Source organism: Trichoderma reesei, assembly GCF_000167675.1.
Source record: "Trichoderma reesei QM6a unplaced genomic scaffold TRIREscaffold_20, whole genome shotgun sequence".
NCBI lineage: Eukaryota > Fungi > Ascomycota > Sordariomycetes > Hypocreales > Hypocreaceae > Trichoderma > Trichoderma reesei.
In genome coordinates, this window is record NW_006711167.1 from 446,637 (window position 1) to 464,796 (window position 18,160).

General features: G+C 55.9%; 5 protein-coding genes across 5 annotated transcripts; 3 read left to right on the top strand and 2 right to left on the bottom strand.

The window, feature by feature from the left end:
• Positions 1 to 418: 418 nt before the first annotated feature.
• TRIREDRAFT_80775 (uncharacterized protein) lies at positions 419 to 3,343 on the bottom strand (the record flags this gene model as incomplete). The annotated part of the gene is made up of 7 exons (XM_006968028.1): positions 2,948 to 3,343; positions 2,734 to 2,814; positions 2,380 to 2,587; positions 1,805 to 2,072; positions 1,315 to 1,693; positions 1,052 to 1,217; positions 419 to 971 (listed from the first exon to the last, which is right to left on the bottom strand). The coding sequence occupies exons 1-7, from the start codon at positions 3,126 to 3,128 to the stop codon at positions 419 to 421; spliced, it is 1,836 nt and encodes a 611-aa protein (XP_006968090.1). The 5' UTR covers positions 3,129 to 3,343.
• A 508-nt stretch (positions 3,344 to 3,851) lies between these two features.
• TRIREDRAFT_5196 (cyclin) lies at positions 3,852 to 4,881 on the top strand (the record flags this gene model as incomplete). The annotated part of the gene is made up of 2 exons (XM_006967891.1): positions 3,852 to 4,011; positions 4,076 to 4,881. The coding sequence occupies 2 exons, from the start codon at positions 3,852 to 3,854 to the stop codon at positions 4,879 to 4,881; spliced, it is 966 nt and encodes a 321-aa protein (XP_006967953.1).
• Positions 4,882 to 5,770: 889 nt separating this feature from the next.
• Positions 5,771 to 7,369, bottom strand: TRIREDRAFT_80778 (uncharacterized protein; the record flags this gene model as incomplete). Its single annotated transcript, XM_006968029.1, has 2 exons — positions 6,825 to 7,369; positions 5,771 to 6,690 (listed from the first exon to the last, which is right to left on the bottom strand). Exons 1-2 carry the CDS (start codon positions 7,300 to 7,302, stop codon positions 5,771 to 5,773), a joined length of 1,398 nt encoding a protein of 465 aa, XP_006968091.1. The 5' UTR covers positions 7,303 to 7,369.
• Positions 7,370 to 14,412: 7,043 nt separating this feature from the next.
• Positions 14,413 to 15,000, top strand: TRIREDRAFT_33312 (uncharacterized protein; the record flags this gene model as incomplete). Its single annotated transcript, XM_006967901.2, has 2 exons — positions 14,413 to 14,625; positions 14,701 to 15,000. Coding segments are annotated over 2 exons (513 nt in total), but the record flags the coding sequence as incomplete, so codon positions are not given.
• A 2,543-nt stretch (positions 15,001 to 17,543) lies between these two features.
• TRIREDRAFT_34274 (uncharacterized protein) lies at positions 17,544 to 17,702 on the top strand (the record flags this gene model as incomplete). Its single annotated transcript, XM_006967902.1, has 1 exon — positions 17,544 to 17,702. A coding segment is annotated over one exon (159 nt), but the record flags the coding sequence as incomplete, so codon positions are not given.
• Positions 17,703 to 18,160: the final 458 nt, after the last annotated feature.

The window sequence follows — 18,160 nt, forward strand, 5'->3', positions numbered from 1 at the left end:
ATCATCTCCTCGTTATGATCCTCGGCTTCCCAAGAAGCATCGGTTCCAACCAGCTCCCCTCCTCGAGATATCCTTCGTTTATATATCCTTCCCCGCCCAAGGCGTTAAAATGATGTGCAAGAATGGACCATTGCAGTCCAACACATCCAAGCCCTTGAAATCGAGTGCGTGGCCGTCGGTCAATGCCGCCGCACGACCCGCCTAGAACACGAAAATACTGATAGGGCCTCCTCCCGTGCTAAGACGCACGTTGCAAGGGGGCCGTCCAAATGCGAATGAAGCTCGCTACCAACCAACCAACCGATATGTCCGACAAATGAGATGGCAAATGCTAATGCAATAAACGATGCGCGCGTGGTATCATCATATCCTTTCTATACTCCGCTGAGTCGATGCGTGATTGAGTGAAGCAGATCAATCAGTTCAATGCGAGGAGGCGTTTTGCGTTTTCGTACACGACCCACGTTATGCTCAACGCAGGGGCGACCTTGAGAAGATTGGGCGTCAGGCCCTTGTAGAGGCCTCGGACTCCCTCGTGCTGGATCGTCTTCCGCGTGACGTCCCAGATGCCCGTGTAGGTCTGGGGGTGCATCGCGGTGCCCTGCGTTTGCAGTCGTGTGCGAACCACGTTGAGAGGGTAGACGACCGACGCTCCAAAGGCTCCGGACGTTGCGCCGATGATGCCCGTCGCAATGTTGCCGGGCTGAGCGTCGTCTTCATGGCAGCCCGCGTATTTCGCGTACCGTATCCGGTACGTCTTCTTGAGAAACTCAAACATGCCCATGTCGATGGCGCTGTAGGGGAACATGCCAATCAGTCCCATGGTGACACCGCGATAGCAGGCTCGCAGACCGCCATCCGCATACATCTTCACGGCCGTCTGTCGAACGAGGGCACTACCCTTGAGACCATCCTTAACAGTCTCGCATTGAAGGCGGAACTTGAGGGTATCGAGGGGGTAGACGCAGAACCTTTGAATGCCCAACTTGATTAGCAAACCGGAACAAGGCCGCACTTCTTCCTTGTATGTCGACAGTCAGCCATGACTTACTGGGCAATCATTCCTGCCAAACCGCCAGCGATGAATTTCGAATACGAGTTGATGTTTTTGGGATCTCCATGGCCCTCGAAGTTTGCCAGCGCGCGCTTAGCCGCTTCGTACGATCCGAATTTGATGGCCGTCTCCGGCATGATCTTGACGACATTCAATCCATTGCCTTTGCATGAGTGTTAGTTCAACCTTTTGCTGCTATATAGGACGTATTGGATGGGGGTTGGAAGAGAAGGGCGTTGTTATCAAGGGGCTAAACTTACCCGCAAAGAAGCTGCGCAGACCGCCTGATCGGTACAGGTCCTTCACGGCTTCACTAAAGGGCCGCGACGCATTCCTAAGCGCATCAATGACACGGCCTTTCTTCAGCGCTCCCACGGCCGTCTCGGCACCGCTGTTGGTATTGACGAGCAGATAGACCTTGAGACGGTCGAGAGGAGCCGTGGCCGTCCGCGACACTCCACCGGCGATGGCACCCGCAAGGAAGTAACCTGGATGGGGAGCAAAGTCTGTCAGTTTGAACTTCTTCAGCGTCGGTGCAGCTCCGGTAGAGGACTCTTCACGGTGCTCGACTGAGGTGCCATCGCCGTCGGAGTATGCAACAGCATCCGCCGCTGCCCTTGCCCCTGCCCCTGACGGGCCCTGCTCGACTTCTGAAATCCCGCGAGAAGACGCATGCGCCGCTGCGTCGACAAAGCTTCCTCTTGCATGTTTGACCGGCACTTGGAGCGCCGCTTCAACCGTCCCAGCAACTTGCGCGGGAGATGGCGGCGAAGGTGGTGGGAGTGGAAGCTCTTGAGGCGGCTTCGAATAGGACGAAGGAAAGGCGACTCGGAGAAGAGAGCCGAAGAGGATTTGAAGAAAAGAGCTAGAGGAGCCGGCCCTACCTAAGCCTTCCAGTGTTTCTCCACTCACGAGAGAGTCTCCCTCTGGCGTGACATCAACCACCGAGTAGTAAAAAGACAGCACCGCGTGGAGATGGGACGCATCCTGGTTGCCGGGCATGAAAAGGAGGAAGTCTCTGTGGTTGTTCGGTCAGCTGTCAAGTGTCTTCTGCAGCTCGCTCCGCGAGCGTTGTTTTGCGCGAGGGGTACATCCCCCCCAAGGGGCAAATCGGGCACATGCTGGCGGATTCGAGGGGAAAACTGGTCTTGTGTGTTGCTGAACGTGCTCACTCATCCGACTCAAGATCGAGGCACATGACCCCTAACGAGTGCGCGCCTGACAGCGATCCAGCCCAGATCGAGATGGAACACGGCCCCAACAATGTCATATGTAGAAGAGGGAAAGAAAAAGAAAAAAAAGAATTATCCCTCTGATTCACTTACCGCCATTCGTCAAAGGTAACGTATCCGTCATTGTTCTGGTCCATATCGCCGAAGAAATCGTGCAGCCTGCGGTTTGAGACAGTCAACCCCGCAGCCTTGAATGCCGTCTGGAGCTCCGCCTTGTCGAGCTTCCCATTGCCGTCTCGATCGATGGACTTGAATAGGTCGAAGAGCTGGGCTTCGGCTTTCTGTACAAAGATTCGAAATTCTGAGAAATTGAAGCAAAATCCCGTCAGTAGCCGCACCAGATAGCGCGGGAAGCGCAGGGTTGGCCTGCTCAGCTGGCATAGGCACAGGCACAGCGGTCGAAGCCTCGGGCCATGCGCCAGGGCAGCTGAACTGCGCGTAACATACCTTCATATTGAATCTTGCCATCGCGATTCGTGTCGACCTCGGTCATGATCTTCTTCAGCATGACATCCGCATTCTTCAGAGCTGTTTGCGCAAGGCGAGAGAGAAGAAAAAATCCGTCAACATCTTGACCACCAGAAAATGCGGGGCGGGATGCGCAAAGCTGCGACCCCGAGAACAAAGGAGATAAACAAAGGCAACGGGGGGGAATCCTCACGGTGGTCAATCTTGCGGAAGCCCTTCTGCAGGCCCTTGAGGTCCAGCTCGCCGTTGGCATTGGGGCCCAGCTGCGCCCAGAGGCTCTCGACGCGATCAGGGTTCTTCTGACGCTGCTCCAGCTCGCGAGGCCCTCCAGCTTTCTGCACCTCGGTAGCCGGGCTTGACGGAGTCATTGTCATGGCTGTGGCATGGCATGTCTCAGAGGGCGACGGTCGAGGCGGGCAGTTTTGCGATGCCGAGGGAAAGGGAGGCAGAGGGGGGTTGCGGTTGGCGGTTGGCGGTTGTGCGGGCGCGGGCGTCTCGATCAAGGTGGGAAATTGTCGTTCGGATGCTATCTCAGCCTCATCGTCGAGAGACCTTTGCAGGGTTGCGGTCTGGCAGGGCGTTGGATGCCAATTGAGCTCGAGGAAAAGATTGCGGGCCTTTGCCAGCTGCTGACGTCGTGGGAGCTTTTCGGGCCAGCAGGATTGGACAGATGCGGATCTTGGGGAGAGGCTCAATGCCTGCGCTCCAGCGATTTGGGGGGGGCAGCCGGCCACTACGTAATGGCCCTTCCAGGCGCTGCTAGGGGGGTTACAGCGCTGAGCAATAGGGGCCCCCGATAAGGCTCTCAGCCGAGATCAGCCCTGGAGGCTCTTGTCGCTTATCGCCCCGCAGCCTCCAGTAGCCCGACAGCTGCCGCGCTTCCAGGCTGCTTCCAGGTCACTACAACAATACCCGACGTCCATTGAATGCAACCTCCACAATTGTCAGCCTTGGACGACAGTGAGAACAAACCATCGTCCATCAGCCTAATCAACTGAAAACCTCATCAACCTCATCATCTTCACAGCATACAACCTCACAAGGTACCCTTCAGTGGCCTCAAATCAGGCGCCCTCGCGGCTCCGGGCTCCTCGGCCATGTCCGCCAACTACTGGGAGTCGACGCAGAGGCGGCACTGGCTCTTCACCAAGGAAGAGCTCGCCTCGATGCGCCAGAAGCTGGAGGAGGAGAATGCCGACCTTGTCCGCATGTTTCCCCTTCCGCAGCCGAGGCACATGGCCATCTACTTCAACCAACGTGAGTCTCAAGCTGATCCTCTTTCGGTATCTCATTGATGACACCTGCTAATCCGTTTGACCAGAGCTACTGAGGCTGGGGAAGCGCCTCACCATCCGCCAGCAGGCCATGGCCACCGCGCAGGTCTACCTGAAGCGCTTCTACAGCAAAGTCGAGATCCGCCGCACCAATCCGTATCTCGTCATCACCACGGCCATCTACCTGGCCTGCAAGATGGAAGAAGCGCCGCAGCACATCCGCCTCATCGTCACCGAGGCGAGGCAGCTCTGGCAGGACTTCATCGGCCTGGACACGTCCAAGATTGGAGAATGCGAGTTCATGCTCATCAGCGAGATGAACTCGCAGCTCATCGTGCATCAACCCTACCGGAGCCTGCTGGCCCTGCGGCCCGAGCTGTTGCTGGTGGACGAGGACGTGCAGCTCGCCAAATCCATCATCAACGACCACTACATGACGGACCTGCCGTTCCTCTGCCCGCCGCACATCGTCGCGCTGGTGGCAATCCTCCTGGCTCTCGTCCTCCGCCCCAACTCGTCGGTGCCGGGGCAGGCCTCGGGTTCCGCCGCAGCGGCCGGCCTCGCGGCCGCCCAAGCCGCCCTGAGCCAGGCACACACCGCTCGATCGGGCCAGGGCGGGATCCTGTCCGACATCCCGTCGATGCCCGAGGTCAAGGAACGCGTGCAGGAGGCCAGAATCACCCGCGTACAGAATTTCGCCGCGTGGCTGGCGGAGAGCGACGTCGACATTGCCGCCATGGTGGACGCGACACAGGAGATTATCTCCTTTTACGAATGCTACGAGCAGTACAACGACAAGCTTACCAAGGAGCAAATCAACCGATTCGTCAAAGCTCGGAATCTTGACAAGTAGGCCAAGTCGGGGAAGCAGCTTGATGGATTCGCGCTCAAACCCGTACAACCGCCTCCTCCTCTTCCTACTCTTGGGGGAGTTGCACCGCAACCGATCAACCCGCTGTGGCAGCCGCCTATACAGTCATGGCCGCAAACAATCGATCCACGGCTATTGCACAATGTTCCATGGCAACAGGGGCTCCCACCATTGCAGCCCACTGCTCCGCAGGCAACCCAGCCATGGCAACAACCGGGAGCCCAGCCATTGCAGCCGATAATCCAACTACGGCAACCAGATGAAGAGCCATGGCAGCCGGCAGTCCAGATATGGCCGCCGAGAACCGAACCACCGCAGCCAGACAACCAAACATGGAATCTAGCGAATGGATCATGGCAACCGGGAAATGGGCCATGGCAACCAGGTTACAGACCATGGTAATCGGAAATCAGCACAGGGATATCACCCCTGCCACTAAGCCGTGAAGCTGGATAGCCAAGCTATGCACACGCAGACTCGAAGAGAAAGAGACTTCTACCTAATGTTCTCCCCAGTATTGGCGGAGCTTCCGCAATTCAGGCGCTATCGAATCACTACCGACTAATACGTAATGAGAGACGCAAGGGCGAGTTCAAGGCGTTGGTGGGTGATCTTTGATTCATTCCTTTTGGCGTTTATACCCATCATGGGAATTGGGTATTCTATATCAGGTTATAATTCAGGAGTATGAGTTCAAGGGGGGGCTTGTTTAATGGCCATTTCAGGGCAGGGGGGATGTTTTCGGATACAGGATATTCACGCCCAACTTATCGCATCAGTGTTCCGTTTTCCTAGATACATATAGATACCTCAATCTTCTAATATCAGACTCTGCTTTCCCACTTCTGACATCAACTTAAACTCTCAACTTCTAGTTTCTATATCTATTCCTCTTAGACCTCGTCCCACTGCCACTCCCACTCCCGCTCTCACTTGCGCTCTCACTCCCTCTGCTCTTTGACGCTTTCCCACCACCCAGCCGGCAGCTCTTCCACGATGAAATGGCAACATTGGCAACATTGGCAACCTCCTTGCCCTTTGAAATGGCAATCTCGTGACCCCCGGGAAGCACACGCACATCCACGCCATCCTCGCCCAGAACCGCCCTCGTGTCCTCGATCCACTCGTCCTTGACAACGAGCGTGTCCCGATCGCCCAGCACAACGCACACCCGCTGCAAGCCCTGGCCGAGCTCCCTGTTCGCGGCGAGCGTCTCACCCAAGACGGCCCACACCTTGTCGTGCTGCCCGTAGATGGGCGCGTAGCGAATGGTGCTCATGTATGCGTCGACAAAGGCCGGGTTGGCATCCAGCTGCCAGCGCACCACGTCCCCGACCCGGACGACGACGTTACTGCTCCTATCGACGGAGATTGGGACGTCGTCAAAGTTGACGTCTGCCTGGCCCCCTTCGTCTTCGCCGTCGCCGCCGCCATTGGGCACGTCCGCGCTCTGTCCGTGCTGCGGCTCGATGCGTGACCGCACCCAGCGCCGGAGGAGCCACTCGGGCAGCAGGTTATGAGAGTACATGAGGCGGCTCCTCCAGCCGAGGTGCGACTCGCGCACGAGCCCCCCCGGGCAGACGACGGTGAGAGAGCGCAGCATGTGAGAGTGGTATGCTGCAAAGGCGGCGGCGAGGGCACCCCCTAGCGAGTAGCCAACAAGGTGGAAGGAAGACGCGCCGGTCCAGGGCAACGACGAAGATGCCAGGACGAGGAGAATCTGAGTGGTGTAAAGACACTCGTCGTAAGCCACGTTGGACGGGCCGTCAGAGTAGCCTCTCCCGAAAAGATCTGCGTGCGGCCCGCGGTGTAAGCAGTAATAAGCAAAGGAGTTGTTTGTTCGTCACAAACTTTCCACCCCCTGACGAATGCAAAACACCCGCCCAATACGAGGTGAGGAACAGACAGAGACAGGCTCAACGTACCAAAGAGCATCACCCTGTACCCCTTCCGCACAAGCTCCCGGGCCATGCTGCCCAGCGCAATGCACGGCGTGCCGATGCCATGCACCAGAAGCACCTTGTCGCCGTCCTCGGGCCCCCACTCAAACACCCGGACGGTGCCGTACACCGTCTCGACGTCTCTCCCGCCCGGGAACAGATCCGGGGGATACGGCGCCGGCTTCTCCGGATCAGCCGGATCGATCCCCGAGCGGCTTCTCACGCGCACAATGTCTGTCTTGGGCGACTTGGTCCGGGGTGACAGCGTTGGCCTGATGAGCAGGTAGAGCGACAGGCACGCCGCCGCCGCCAGGACAGCGGAGCCCCTCCTTGTGAGCTGATCCGGACGGAGCTGGAGCCCGTGCGGAATCATGGCCATGGCGGTGTTTCTTGCTTTGGAGGCCGTCTCGGACCAAGGAGGCAGAAAGGGGGCTCTAGCTGTGCCGGGCAACGCGGTGTGCATGAGCAGAGAGCCAGTAGGGACGGAGTTCGGTCAATACCGGCCGGAGGGCGTTGTCGTCAAGGGGGATAATCCGCCCCCGGTCCGCCTCCGAGTGTCACCCCCGCCAAGTGGCCGAGGATGCTGTGTCCTTCGCCTCGTATGTAACATGTATGTACTTGACCGCGGTCTACAAAGCGGGAGACGGCATGGCTTGTCGAGTCGTCTTCTCATAATACAAGCCAGGCCAGGCCCAGGGCTGAGACCCCAACATTCTCGAGTGTTTGTCATCGGTCATGGCGAGTTGCGTGTGCGTCATCACACAAAAGTTACAGAGTACACTCTGAGATGCTGCCTGGTGCTTCAGACCACGTTGCGATCTCCGACTCGGAAACTCCTATCCACTCAAGGTAACCCGGAGTCACCTTATGGGGGTTGTTGACGACCTCTGAACTGTATTCTGAATTGCATCTCATGAAGCAAACTCAGCCTCGCCCGGTAACCTGGCTAAGGCGATGCGCTATGATGAAGCCATTGGTCGAACCACCTGGGGAGGAAGCAGGTCATTGTTGAGCCGTCTCTGCGTGACAAACTTGACATTTTCTCGTTTGCATCCTACGTCACCCCACGAAACCCTTGCCTGCCCGTATGTAAGGGCAGAGGATGAAAAGGCAAGCGTGAGTCAATTTGGCATCTTGGGCCTGAGAGTGGAGAGATGAAGTGAGATCCGGGACGTGGGATGGAGAGATTCCAGAACTGTCCGGCTGCAGTGGTTGGGTCTCTGCATACCACATGATTGGCATCGCATCTCAACAGTCGGCCAGCCCGTGTGATAGCCCAAAGGAGCAGCTCTCCCAGAAGCGCTAGGTAGGTATCTTCATCCGTGCTGTACTCGTACAAAGTACACCCGTACAAGAGGCCTGAGGTATGGAGAAGCGGAAGACCCGGTGCCACGCAGCCACTTGTTGAGGCCAATCTCTGTGGCTGGGCTGTGCTGGTGGCTGATACTGTACATGGGATTGATGGAGCTTCTTCTCGCTGCGCCCACCGGTGGTGCCTCCAGATACACTTGGCCGATCCCAAGGTACCTCTCGCCGAACCTCAAGTCACGTCTGAAGAGAGTCGAAGTCTCTCCCCTCCCACATGCGGGCATCGACTCCACGGCACCAAACAGGGATTCTCCATCTGGCGAGTCTCAAGGCAGCCAACAGGAACCAAGTCTCGACATCAGCGGACAAGGACTGGACCAATGAAGACGGGCAATCATATTCTATTCCCTGCCGCCACACCGCTCTTTCCAGGGGTTTCGACCAGGGGTGTAATCAGGGTTGCACCCAGGATAGGCACAGGACCTGAAGGTGCTGCTCTGATTTTGACCACGGTACGACGGACCAAGGACTGTACTGGAATACAGGGGAGGCCATACTCGCACCCAGTTCGTGTGGCATACACTCAGGAACTCCGTACGAGGCAGATAGGTCGTCCCCGTAGACCCTCTGCGGAGAGTTGGACACTCACCGGATCCAGGGTGGAATCCTTGCAGAAGGCCAAATGGAAGGAATAGAGAATGGGCATCCAGAGAGGAGCCAATAAGCTGACGATCGATCGTGCCAGGAACTAGGTACGTATGTACTAGTAGGAGCACATACATACCCACAGGCACAGGCACAGCCGAAGCCGCGCAACGTGAGTTTGAATGAGCCGTAGCCCGAGGGAAGAATCCGAACGTCGAGCACGGGGTGCAGATGCCAACAATGCTGAGATGCCGGGCGCAAGCAACAGCCACGAGGCGAAAGATGGAGCAGCCAACCGAGCCGGAAACAACGGGCGACCCTGGGACACTCCAGACGGTCCTGAGGATGGATGGTCTGCCACTCATGGCTCGCTGCTCGACTCGTCTTGATCCTGGCCAACTCCCCCCTCATCTCATCTCCCTGCTTGTCTGCAGACACACACACACACACACACACACACACAGAAATAAACGGCATGTCTCGGAGCATTGCCGGATATGGTCCCCGGCCTGCCCTCATGTCTGCACACTCCAGAGCGCGAGCGCGAGCAAGCAACCCCAGCGAAAAGCATGAACTACCCCGTACTCTCGTCTCGTACAAGGCAGGCTCTCCAACCAGGAGCCGGGCCACTCATCCATCCATCTCCTCGTCGGAGCCGACCCGGCGTTTACCTGAGGCACGGCTGAGTGGTTGTCGTGCGCGAAGGGCGGCGCTTGTGGCTAGACGATGCCTCCTTTAGCGCCCTCGCCATGGCAGTGTTTGATAGTTAGAAGGCGTCGCGATTGATCAAGTGGAAGCTTGCATCTGCAGCACGGTGCATCGCTACCGGCTCAACCGTAGGGAGGGTGCAGGAGCACAATGCACACTCGTACGGCCGGGCAATAGCTCAGCTCGTGCTTGTCCTGCATGCATACAAAAGGAGACGGGCATCATGACCAGCGGCTATGGCGCTACTACTGCGAGTCTCACTGAAGCAGACCACCACCGCAGAGCGATGGGCAGACAGGGTAGCAGTGGTGGTGATGACGGCATCCCCTTCGCGCCATGGCCAAAACACATGGCACGACTTGACTGCCGACTTCAAGAATAGCTGACGGGCGCTGCGAATGCTACCTCCACGGCTTCGGCCGCTTGTTTGGTGCCCTCGCGGGATAGATTAGATTGGCCAGAACCAAGCCTCGTTGCATTGGTGAGTTCGAATCAGCTACGCATGGGGGAGGCGAAGCAGCTCTCTGCAGATCGATGCCGCAGTGTAATAACAGCTTCGGCCGGGCTCAATCCAGTGCAGCCGTGAAACCCGTATGCAATGTAATACTGCGCTTTGTTGCAACCTTGGGCCAGCCGTGGTCAGGCGGGTTAGGCATCCTCAGGTTGTCTCTGGCAATAGAACATCATGCAAGATGTGTTTTCTTCATTCAACTGCTTAGAGGCTGTTGTCGATATCTGGGCAGCCTGTCGAAACAATGAACGGGCACTGCAATGTCCTGAACGGCCGCAGTCCATTTGCGGCAGCAACCCAGAGGCGGGATCTGCAGTAATACCGGGAAAGGATTTCCATCCACCAGATTGCATTTGGTCGCTTTGCCGCCACATTCTGGCAGCAACCCGGCTGGCTGCCGACGGTGGCGTTCATTCGACCTGTCATTTGATGGAGCAGAAAACCTGGCAGCTTGTGGCGCTTGCGTCTGCATCCTTTTGAGCATCGTCATTCCACCTGAAGACACCCACCCCAACTAGGGCACAGTGCACTCATGTGCATACTTCCACGGAAGTGGATGTCTGTGCAGCAAGCCGGCTTACTAGAAGCCGCCACCCCTTTGCCCCAAGAGTTAGGATCGTGGTGAGAGGTTTTGGTGTGCAAAGTGTGAGTGGATTGATAGCACCCACATTCACACAATATGGGCGTGAAAATGACCTGCAAGCTGCTTCAACAGAGTTTGGAGCCGGCCGGGCCGCTTGCAAGGGTGTCTCGTTTCTTCCATATCGGGATCGGGAGAGGAAAAGAAGTAGTTCATTGTATATGCAGTACTCGAGAATCGGTTCCTGTGCTGTATCACCGTGTGAAAGGGGCCACTTCGCGAAAAGGGACACAGTTGATTGTGACCCGTCAAGGCTCAAGGCAGACACAGAACTGCACACAAAAGAGAAACAAGCTGTGAAGCTGCACCATCATCGTGCATCGGCGGGTCATTGGTGAGGAACCAGGGGTGTCGACGGCTCCTCTTCTCCCTGCCAGGGGCTGCGTGAGTTTCACTAGCCCTGAAGGTCGCTGGTGCAGGTACGAAGAATGAGGGCGGATGACAAGGCGAGAAACGGAATGCGTCCCTCAGCCTGTCCCTAGCGAATGCGGATATTGGGGCGTGCAATTTCCAGTGTGCTGTGCCAGGTCAGAAATGCGACACACACAATACTCTCAACCCTGCAAGAGGACCGTGGTGATTATCGAGTGGTAGTACTGTAGCGGCTCTGTCCATTCAGCAAATGTCTCGGCACGCGCATGCAATGTCTTCAGACTGAAAAAAAATAAACATGTAACAGGTAAGCCATCAAAACACACACGCGGCAGAAAGAAAGACAAAAATAAACATGGAGTAAGGTGTTAGAAGCTGACTGACAACTGGAGCCAGCATGTCGGTAGCAGCCGTCCATGCAGATGCGGGCCAGCAGGGTCAGAGATCGGAACCCGAGGTAATAACTTACCTCACCACCCTCAGCACGGAGGCATGATACATTGCCATGGAACGGCAACTTCAGGGTACTCGTAGGCAGCCCGTTGATGGCGTCGCCAGAGGGTAATGAATGAAGCCTGTCTTTGAGATTGCTCCATGTTGCTTCATATGATGGCACGGCGCGGGAACCAATACCGAGAGGACGAGTATGCCCAACCGCAATCCTCCAGGCCTGCCAGTCCAGGAATTACTCCTCAGGGACGAGGCGGCCGGGATTGCCCCAATTTCCGGCCTGGCAATTGCGAAATTCCCTGGATCTCGATGAAGCGACGGCTCCAAGCGCGCACACTGACAAGCTGCCCGGTGTTATTAGTCGAGGCACTATGTTTTGGCAGCAGAAGAGCCCAAAGCAACATGTTCAATCTTACTGTCCAGCGATCCCAACTTACTGTACCCGTCATCTTCACGCCTGGCCATCCGTGCCGTCCTTCGCCAGGTTCCTCCGTGCGAAGAGCGTCCCGCACGCACGCGGACTCGGGTGCCGAATGCGCGGCGGCATCGCTTGCAGGATTGGCACCTGGTAGGTCAGCAGAGGCCACAGAGATCGGAAGAGCTATTAGCAGGTCTCACGTATCGTATGTACCGTCGGCGCACTAGGCGCGAGAGCGAGGCAGTCAAGTGATCGCGCTGTTTGTTGGCGAGCTGGAATGGACCCAATCGCCAATAACCACGAGGGGTCTTAGTCGGGGCCAGGCGGGCAGATCCTGGGTCCCAACACCAACAAGTTTCTGCTGGTCTCTGCACTGTCTGTTCGCGCGAAGGACAGCGGCAGACATACAGTGCAGATGTTGGACTGGTCGATGGGTTGATGTTTGATGGGGGGTCAAGTTCGGATGGATGAGGGTGGAAAGATCCTGGCGAAGCAAGTGGATGGAGCCTATTCCTCTCAGCAGCACAGTGTGTAATATCCGCACGGTGCAATGTTTGGCTGTGCGATCCAGGAAAGAGCACAGTGCAGAGCGTGGCTCGATTACCTGCGTCCGAGCGACTTTGTTTGCCACGCAGCAGGCCACGCAACCTGCTGGTACCGGCCAGCACACGTTGTGGTGGATTGAAGTCTCCAGTATGTAGAGACGATGGGGCGCTGATAACAAGTTATGATGACTTCGTCGGCATGAGAGAAAGCGCAGCTTCAGTCCATTGAACGTACGATACCGGTCACGCAGGGGCAGATCCTGTTCCAGTTGTGTGTTGAGAGTTATTATGGCGCCCTGGCGACGCACTGTACCGGGGTTCGGCGAACGCGGGCACTGTGTGAGCGTCTAAGTCTCCCAGTGCTCCGTGCTACTGTAGGTCTTGGATGCGCGCGGTTTGGGCTCAGGCTGTTGGTGTTTGGTCTGAAAGCTGCATCACGCCGCCGTGTCTCAGGCAGCCGGTCAGTCAGATCCTAGAGGTGCGCATGTATCATTACTATGTGGTGTTTTCTAAGGTGGTTTGTATGTTAAGACGAGCAGCGAGTTGCTGCATTCGCGCAGATGCATGCGGGCGAGAATCTGGGGGTTATTGCCATGGGTGAGACCTGGGTCTGCAGTACATGCGCATACAGTATGAGGTGTCTCTCTCTCTCTCACTCATTGCAAGCGGACAAGGACAAGAGTGCCACTTGAACCAGCTCAGCACTGTGCGCTATCCGGGACGCCGGAGGGGGGCAGTGGGCGCGGAACGCCGTGTGCTCTCACTGTGACTGCCGCTGACCTGACACAGTCCAAGTCCCACCGCCAGGAGCCAGGAGCAGCAGCCCTCACCAAAGTGTACAGGCGTCCACGTCCACGTATACAGTATGAACACGACACTCGCCAGGACCCTCTCGCCATACCTATCGTGCGCTGGCGCCATCACAATGCCACAGTGCGCAAGCTGCTGCCACCGCATCGCATGACTGCATCGCCAGGACTGCAACTCGACACCTGAAAGGTCCCGGCTTCAATATTGGTCGTCATTGTACTAATAGGTACCATCTACTGCGTATCTATGTAATACTTTGCACCTGGCTCGTAATGTCTCGCTCTCCCCCCCATACCAGGCCCCAGCTCCCCCAAATGCGACCCCGACAGCACCCAGTGCGTGCCTCCTGCACGACAGGCGCCCCAGTCCAGAGGCCCAGAGCCCAGAGCCCAGAGCCCACATGCACCCACCACAGTGCCGCTTACTGTCTGCCCAGCCCACTGCACCCGCACCCCCCCAAAACCAGCGACCCTGGGCCCGACCGGGATCAGAGCCAGTGGCCAGTAGCGCTGCTGCACGCCAGCCCAATCGCTAGCCGGTGGCGAAGACGGCCTATCCTGGCTCGCCGGAATCTTATTCGACAGGCTGTGCCCAAGCCGCCGCTCGCGTCTCCTCAGGTCTTTGTCGGGTCCTCCTCAGCGCCCCTCAACCAAACAAAAAGGCCGCTCTTCTGCCCTGCTCCCGTTCTCTTGCCTCCCACCCTTCCGCCTTCCTGTCCCCTTCAGTTCTTTGTACCACCCGCCCCCCAACCCGAACCCGTCCTCACTACCAAACTTGACCTTCGACACCACAAAACGTAAAAAAAATCGAAAACCCGCACCACCGAGATAAACCTCTGCAATTCTCCAGCTCTTTTAGACTCCTATATACAACCGACTCACCTCGACAACCAGCGGCAAACTCGACTTCTTTGTTTACTTTTGCCGTCTCTTCCTTTCCTAATCTACTACTACTGCCCTACCACGACGGCTTCTCCGCGACCGCCTTCCGACGCACACACACGCACACGCACACACGCACCCACACAAACCACACACTGCAATTACAGCCTCGGCTTTCAGCTCCAACAAACATCCCCTGCGCTGGATCATTACTAGCTACATCACCACAGACTTGCCACCATGTCTTCATACTACGGATTCAATGCGCCTGCAGCGCACGCTGCCCCCGTCTCGCACCACCACACCAGCAGCCGCAACCGCAGAACCCCTCGCCAAAACGTCTCGCAGCCGCAGCGCCAGTTCCGCGGCGTGCGCAGCATGAGGGAGCTCACCGACACGGCGGCCCTGTCGGCGTTCCGCACCCGGTTCGAGGCCGGCCGGTCGTTTGACCTCGAGGACGACCTTGAGTTCTGCCCCGGCCTGCTGACCGAAAGCGACGTGAGTAGTCCTCCGAGTCCGGTGGATTCATCCCCTTCTCGCAGCCTGTACCGGTCTGACTCGCCGCTGCAACAGTTGGTCTCCATCTCTGCCTCTGAGCGCTCGTCGCTGGCCAGCAACTCTCCCGAGGCCTCTCCCACCCAGCAGCCTCAGACCGTCGCTCCCGCCTTCTCCCTCAACTCGTCGTCGCCCCCCTTTATCCCTCCCCCCGCTGTCCAGCCTCTGAACGTGGCCTTCCGCCTGGCCCAGCCCACCGCTACTCGCGGCCGCAATGCCATCCCCATTGTCAACCCCGCCACGGGTGCGTCCATGCCCAGCCCTCCTCCGTCAATGTCGCCTGGCCGACTGCAGCAGCAGCCCATCCGCCGGTGGTAAATCTGCTTCTCGGGTCGTCTTATGCCTCCCCTTTACCGGGTTGGCTTACCACAGCATGATGCCGTGGGGACGATCCGGAGCACTTGCTGTCGGGTGCTGTGCATAAGTCGGAAGAAGAAGAAAGCATCGAAACTGCGTCGCATGTCCGCACTCGGCTTTCCTTTCTCTTTCTTGGCGGGCGCGAGCGAAATCGACGACAAAAAACCAAAAGTGGCATCGCTCTCTTCTCTTGCGGGCTGGGTTCCTCGAGGATGTTGACTCCCTTTCTTATCTACACATTCGGGATGGTCGGATACGGCTCTTGATTTCGACCATGTGCTGTCGGCTCTCTCACCAACCGACCAACCTGATCCTCTCCATCACCACACTCATACAACTTCTACCTCATTCCTACTCCTATGTATAAGCACTTTAATCGCCATACACCGATTTGTTTCGACAGGATTTTCTTACGAGGATATTACCGGCGCGACTTGAGAAAGATCGATACCATTTTTCTTGCTTTTTTGCATTGTCGTTTCCCTTGCGACCTCGCCTTGCGGACCAAGGGCTGCTGGGCACATACGGCGTTATGTCTCTTGTTTTCTTCCTCTTCCTTGTCTCACGGCGGATTCTCTTGCAGTTATCTTTAATTGTGTTGCATCGGTAACCGACAGCGGAGTTGTGGGATTTGGTTCTTTTTCTTTTTTCTTTTTTACGATCATCCGGCGTCTCATCATCTTGGAAGCGGAATGCTGTTCCTGCTTTTGAAAAACCAACATAAAATGCCTCCTCCCTTTGTTGCGGTTGTACGGGTTTACGAAGTCATCAAGACAACAAAAAAAAGAGGAAAGATATAGAAGCGATATCTTACGAAAGTGTCGGGGGCACGGCTGTTCTTGTCTAGTCACATATGGGAAATACCTTGGGCTGGCGGGGTTCTGGAAAGATGAGCGGTTCTTGTTTGCGCATCATACTGGAAACGGTTTCTTTGTTTTTTTACCACTTTTTCTTTATATCACCGGGAACCATGGGGAGTTGGGCTGAGTCGATTTCTTGGGGAGTTTGATGCGGCGCCGCAGTGTGCGATCGAATCGTGGGAAGCGGCTTGCTCTTCTGTTTCTGTTTTGCTCTTTTCCATCTTCTCTTTTTTATTTACAAGCCTATTTGCTCTCCTCCTTGGAAGGAGGCAGCGCGTGGATTTCGTCCTGTCTGGTTCTTCTCTTCGCTGCTCTGACTACACAATGAGCCCTATGTGTTACTGGATATTCTCGTCTGGGATGAAGAGAAGACAACTTTGTGCTTGCTCATTCCCATGTTTCATTATACTTGTTTACTCTTTCTTTCTCCTCTCTTGCGAAGCATCTTTGGGAGTGCGGTTGGGAGGGAAGCGATACGATCAAACGAATCTGGTTTTGCGCGGGTTCGGGGTTTGTCGGGCCCTTGAATTTTCAGGTATCTTGAACGCGGCCCCGGGTGTTGCAATTTCATGGGAAATTAAAGAGTGTGTCCGGGTTTGATTACGGCGCATGTGTGGTTTAGATACCGCGGCTTGAGAGGCCGACAGGACGAGAATATACGAATGTTTAAACAACTAAAGCTGGCTTGGTGCTGTCTTATGTGAAGTGAACGAGGCATTTGGGGTCGTTAGGTATGTAATGTGGCGAGACTGGAGGGGTGAATGAGTGAGGAGAGCCGACCTCCTGGGGTTGATCCCAAGAGCGATGCATCTCCCGATCGAGAAATTAAGCATATCGACGATTAATCGAGTTTAATCGCCGTTTAGTACTAAGGTATGCCGTTTATTCAATGTTCTTTGTTCGTGCCTTGATCCAATTAATGTCGAGGTAATTCAAATTCCTCGTCCAAGTGTTCACTAACGTAATCAGTTCGGCTCGTCCTTTTCCCCGGCCAATCCCCAGCATGCTGCAATGGTGACGTCACAGTGCCCGCCCTTGGACCTCGGACGTGCTCTTTCTCTCTCTCTCGCTCAAGCCTGAGGAGAGGTAGCCTCAACCGCGGGAGTGACTTGGAGATGTGCGGAAACAGTGACGTTGCGATGCGTATCGGCGAGGTGGAGAGTGACATGACGTTTTGCATTTTCCAGCTTTTACCTTTACTTAGCACCTTAAGTAGAGTGCCAATAAATAGTCACCTCTCCATCTTGCATTGAAGCTTTCTTCCTTTCAATCATCTCCCCTTTGATAATTCACGACGACCTCAATTGATCAATTACTCGACGGATTCCTCTCTCTCTCTCTCTACACGTTCTTCCTTATCACAAGACACGTTCTATTTTTCACTCGCAGTCAAAATGATGTCCATTCGAAGCCTTCGACTCGCCAGAGCTGTGCGAGCAGTCACCACACAGCCAAGCATCATCCCCAGCCGCACCTTTGCCTTTTCAACAACCCAGAGACTGGGCCTGAAGGAATCATCAAACCGTAAGTTGCGCCCCTCAATCTTCTTAAGACCTAGGAGAAGAAAAACAAGAAAAAAAAATAAAAGGAAAGGACATGGCTGATGCATTTTTGTGTGTGTTTCGGCCAGAAACCGACGTCGACTACGACCGCCACAAAAAGGACTCCCTCGAGAAGCAGAAGAAGGGCTCCGGCCACTGGAAGCCCGAGCTCGCGTCCGACAGCGAAGAGGCCGTCAGGGCGGACCGGGCGTCGCGCGAGCACACGCCCGAGCAGCTGAGGGAGCTGCAGGAGAGGACTAAGAAGGCTGCGGAGGAGACGACCAAGGCGGGGACCAGCATGAGGGACGGGCTGTGAGTTGTAATGTGAGGAATGGTTGATTGGAAGTCCGGGTGTAATTGTGAATATCCATCGAACCTGTGGAAGCTTGGGCAATCTGTCGTCGTGGGAACTTGTTAATGTAGACGACTACGGAAAAGATTGCTGTTTGCAGGAATGAACCAAGTCTGTCATGGCATTTATATAGAATGCTGAAATGCAAGATTCCTCACAAACTCTTTGCTCTATATCTTTCCTCCATGGGTGGTTAAATCATAACAGTGATATTCACCTAGTCTTGTATGTTAGATGCTACCGTGAAGCACACAGAACCCGCCACCCTATCGCATCCACGCTCCATTCATCGAACAAGGCCAATTGAATCAAAATCTCTGATCTAGTCGCATTGCTAACTTACACATGGCTATAATATTAATGCAACA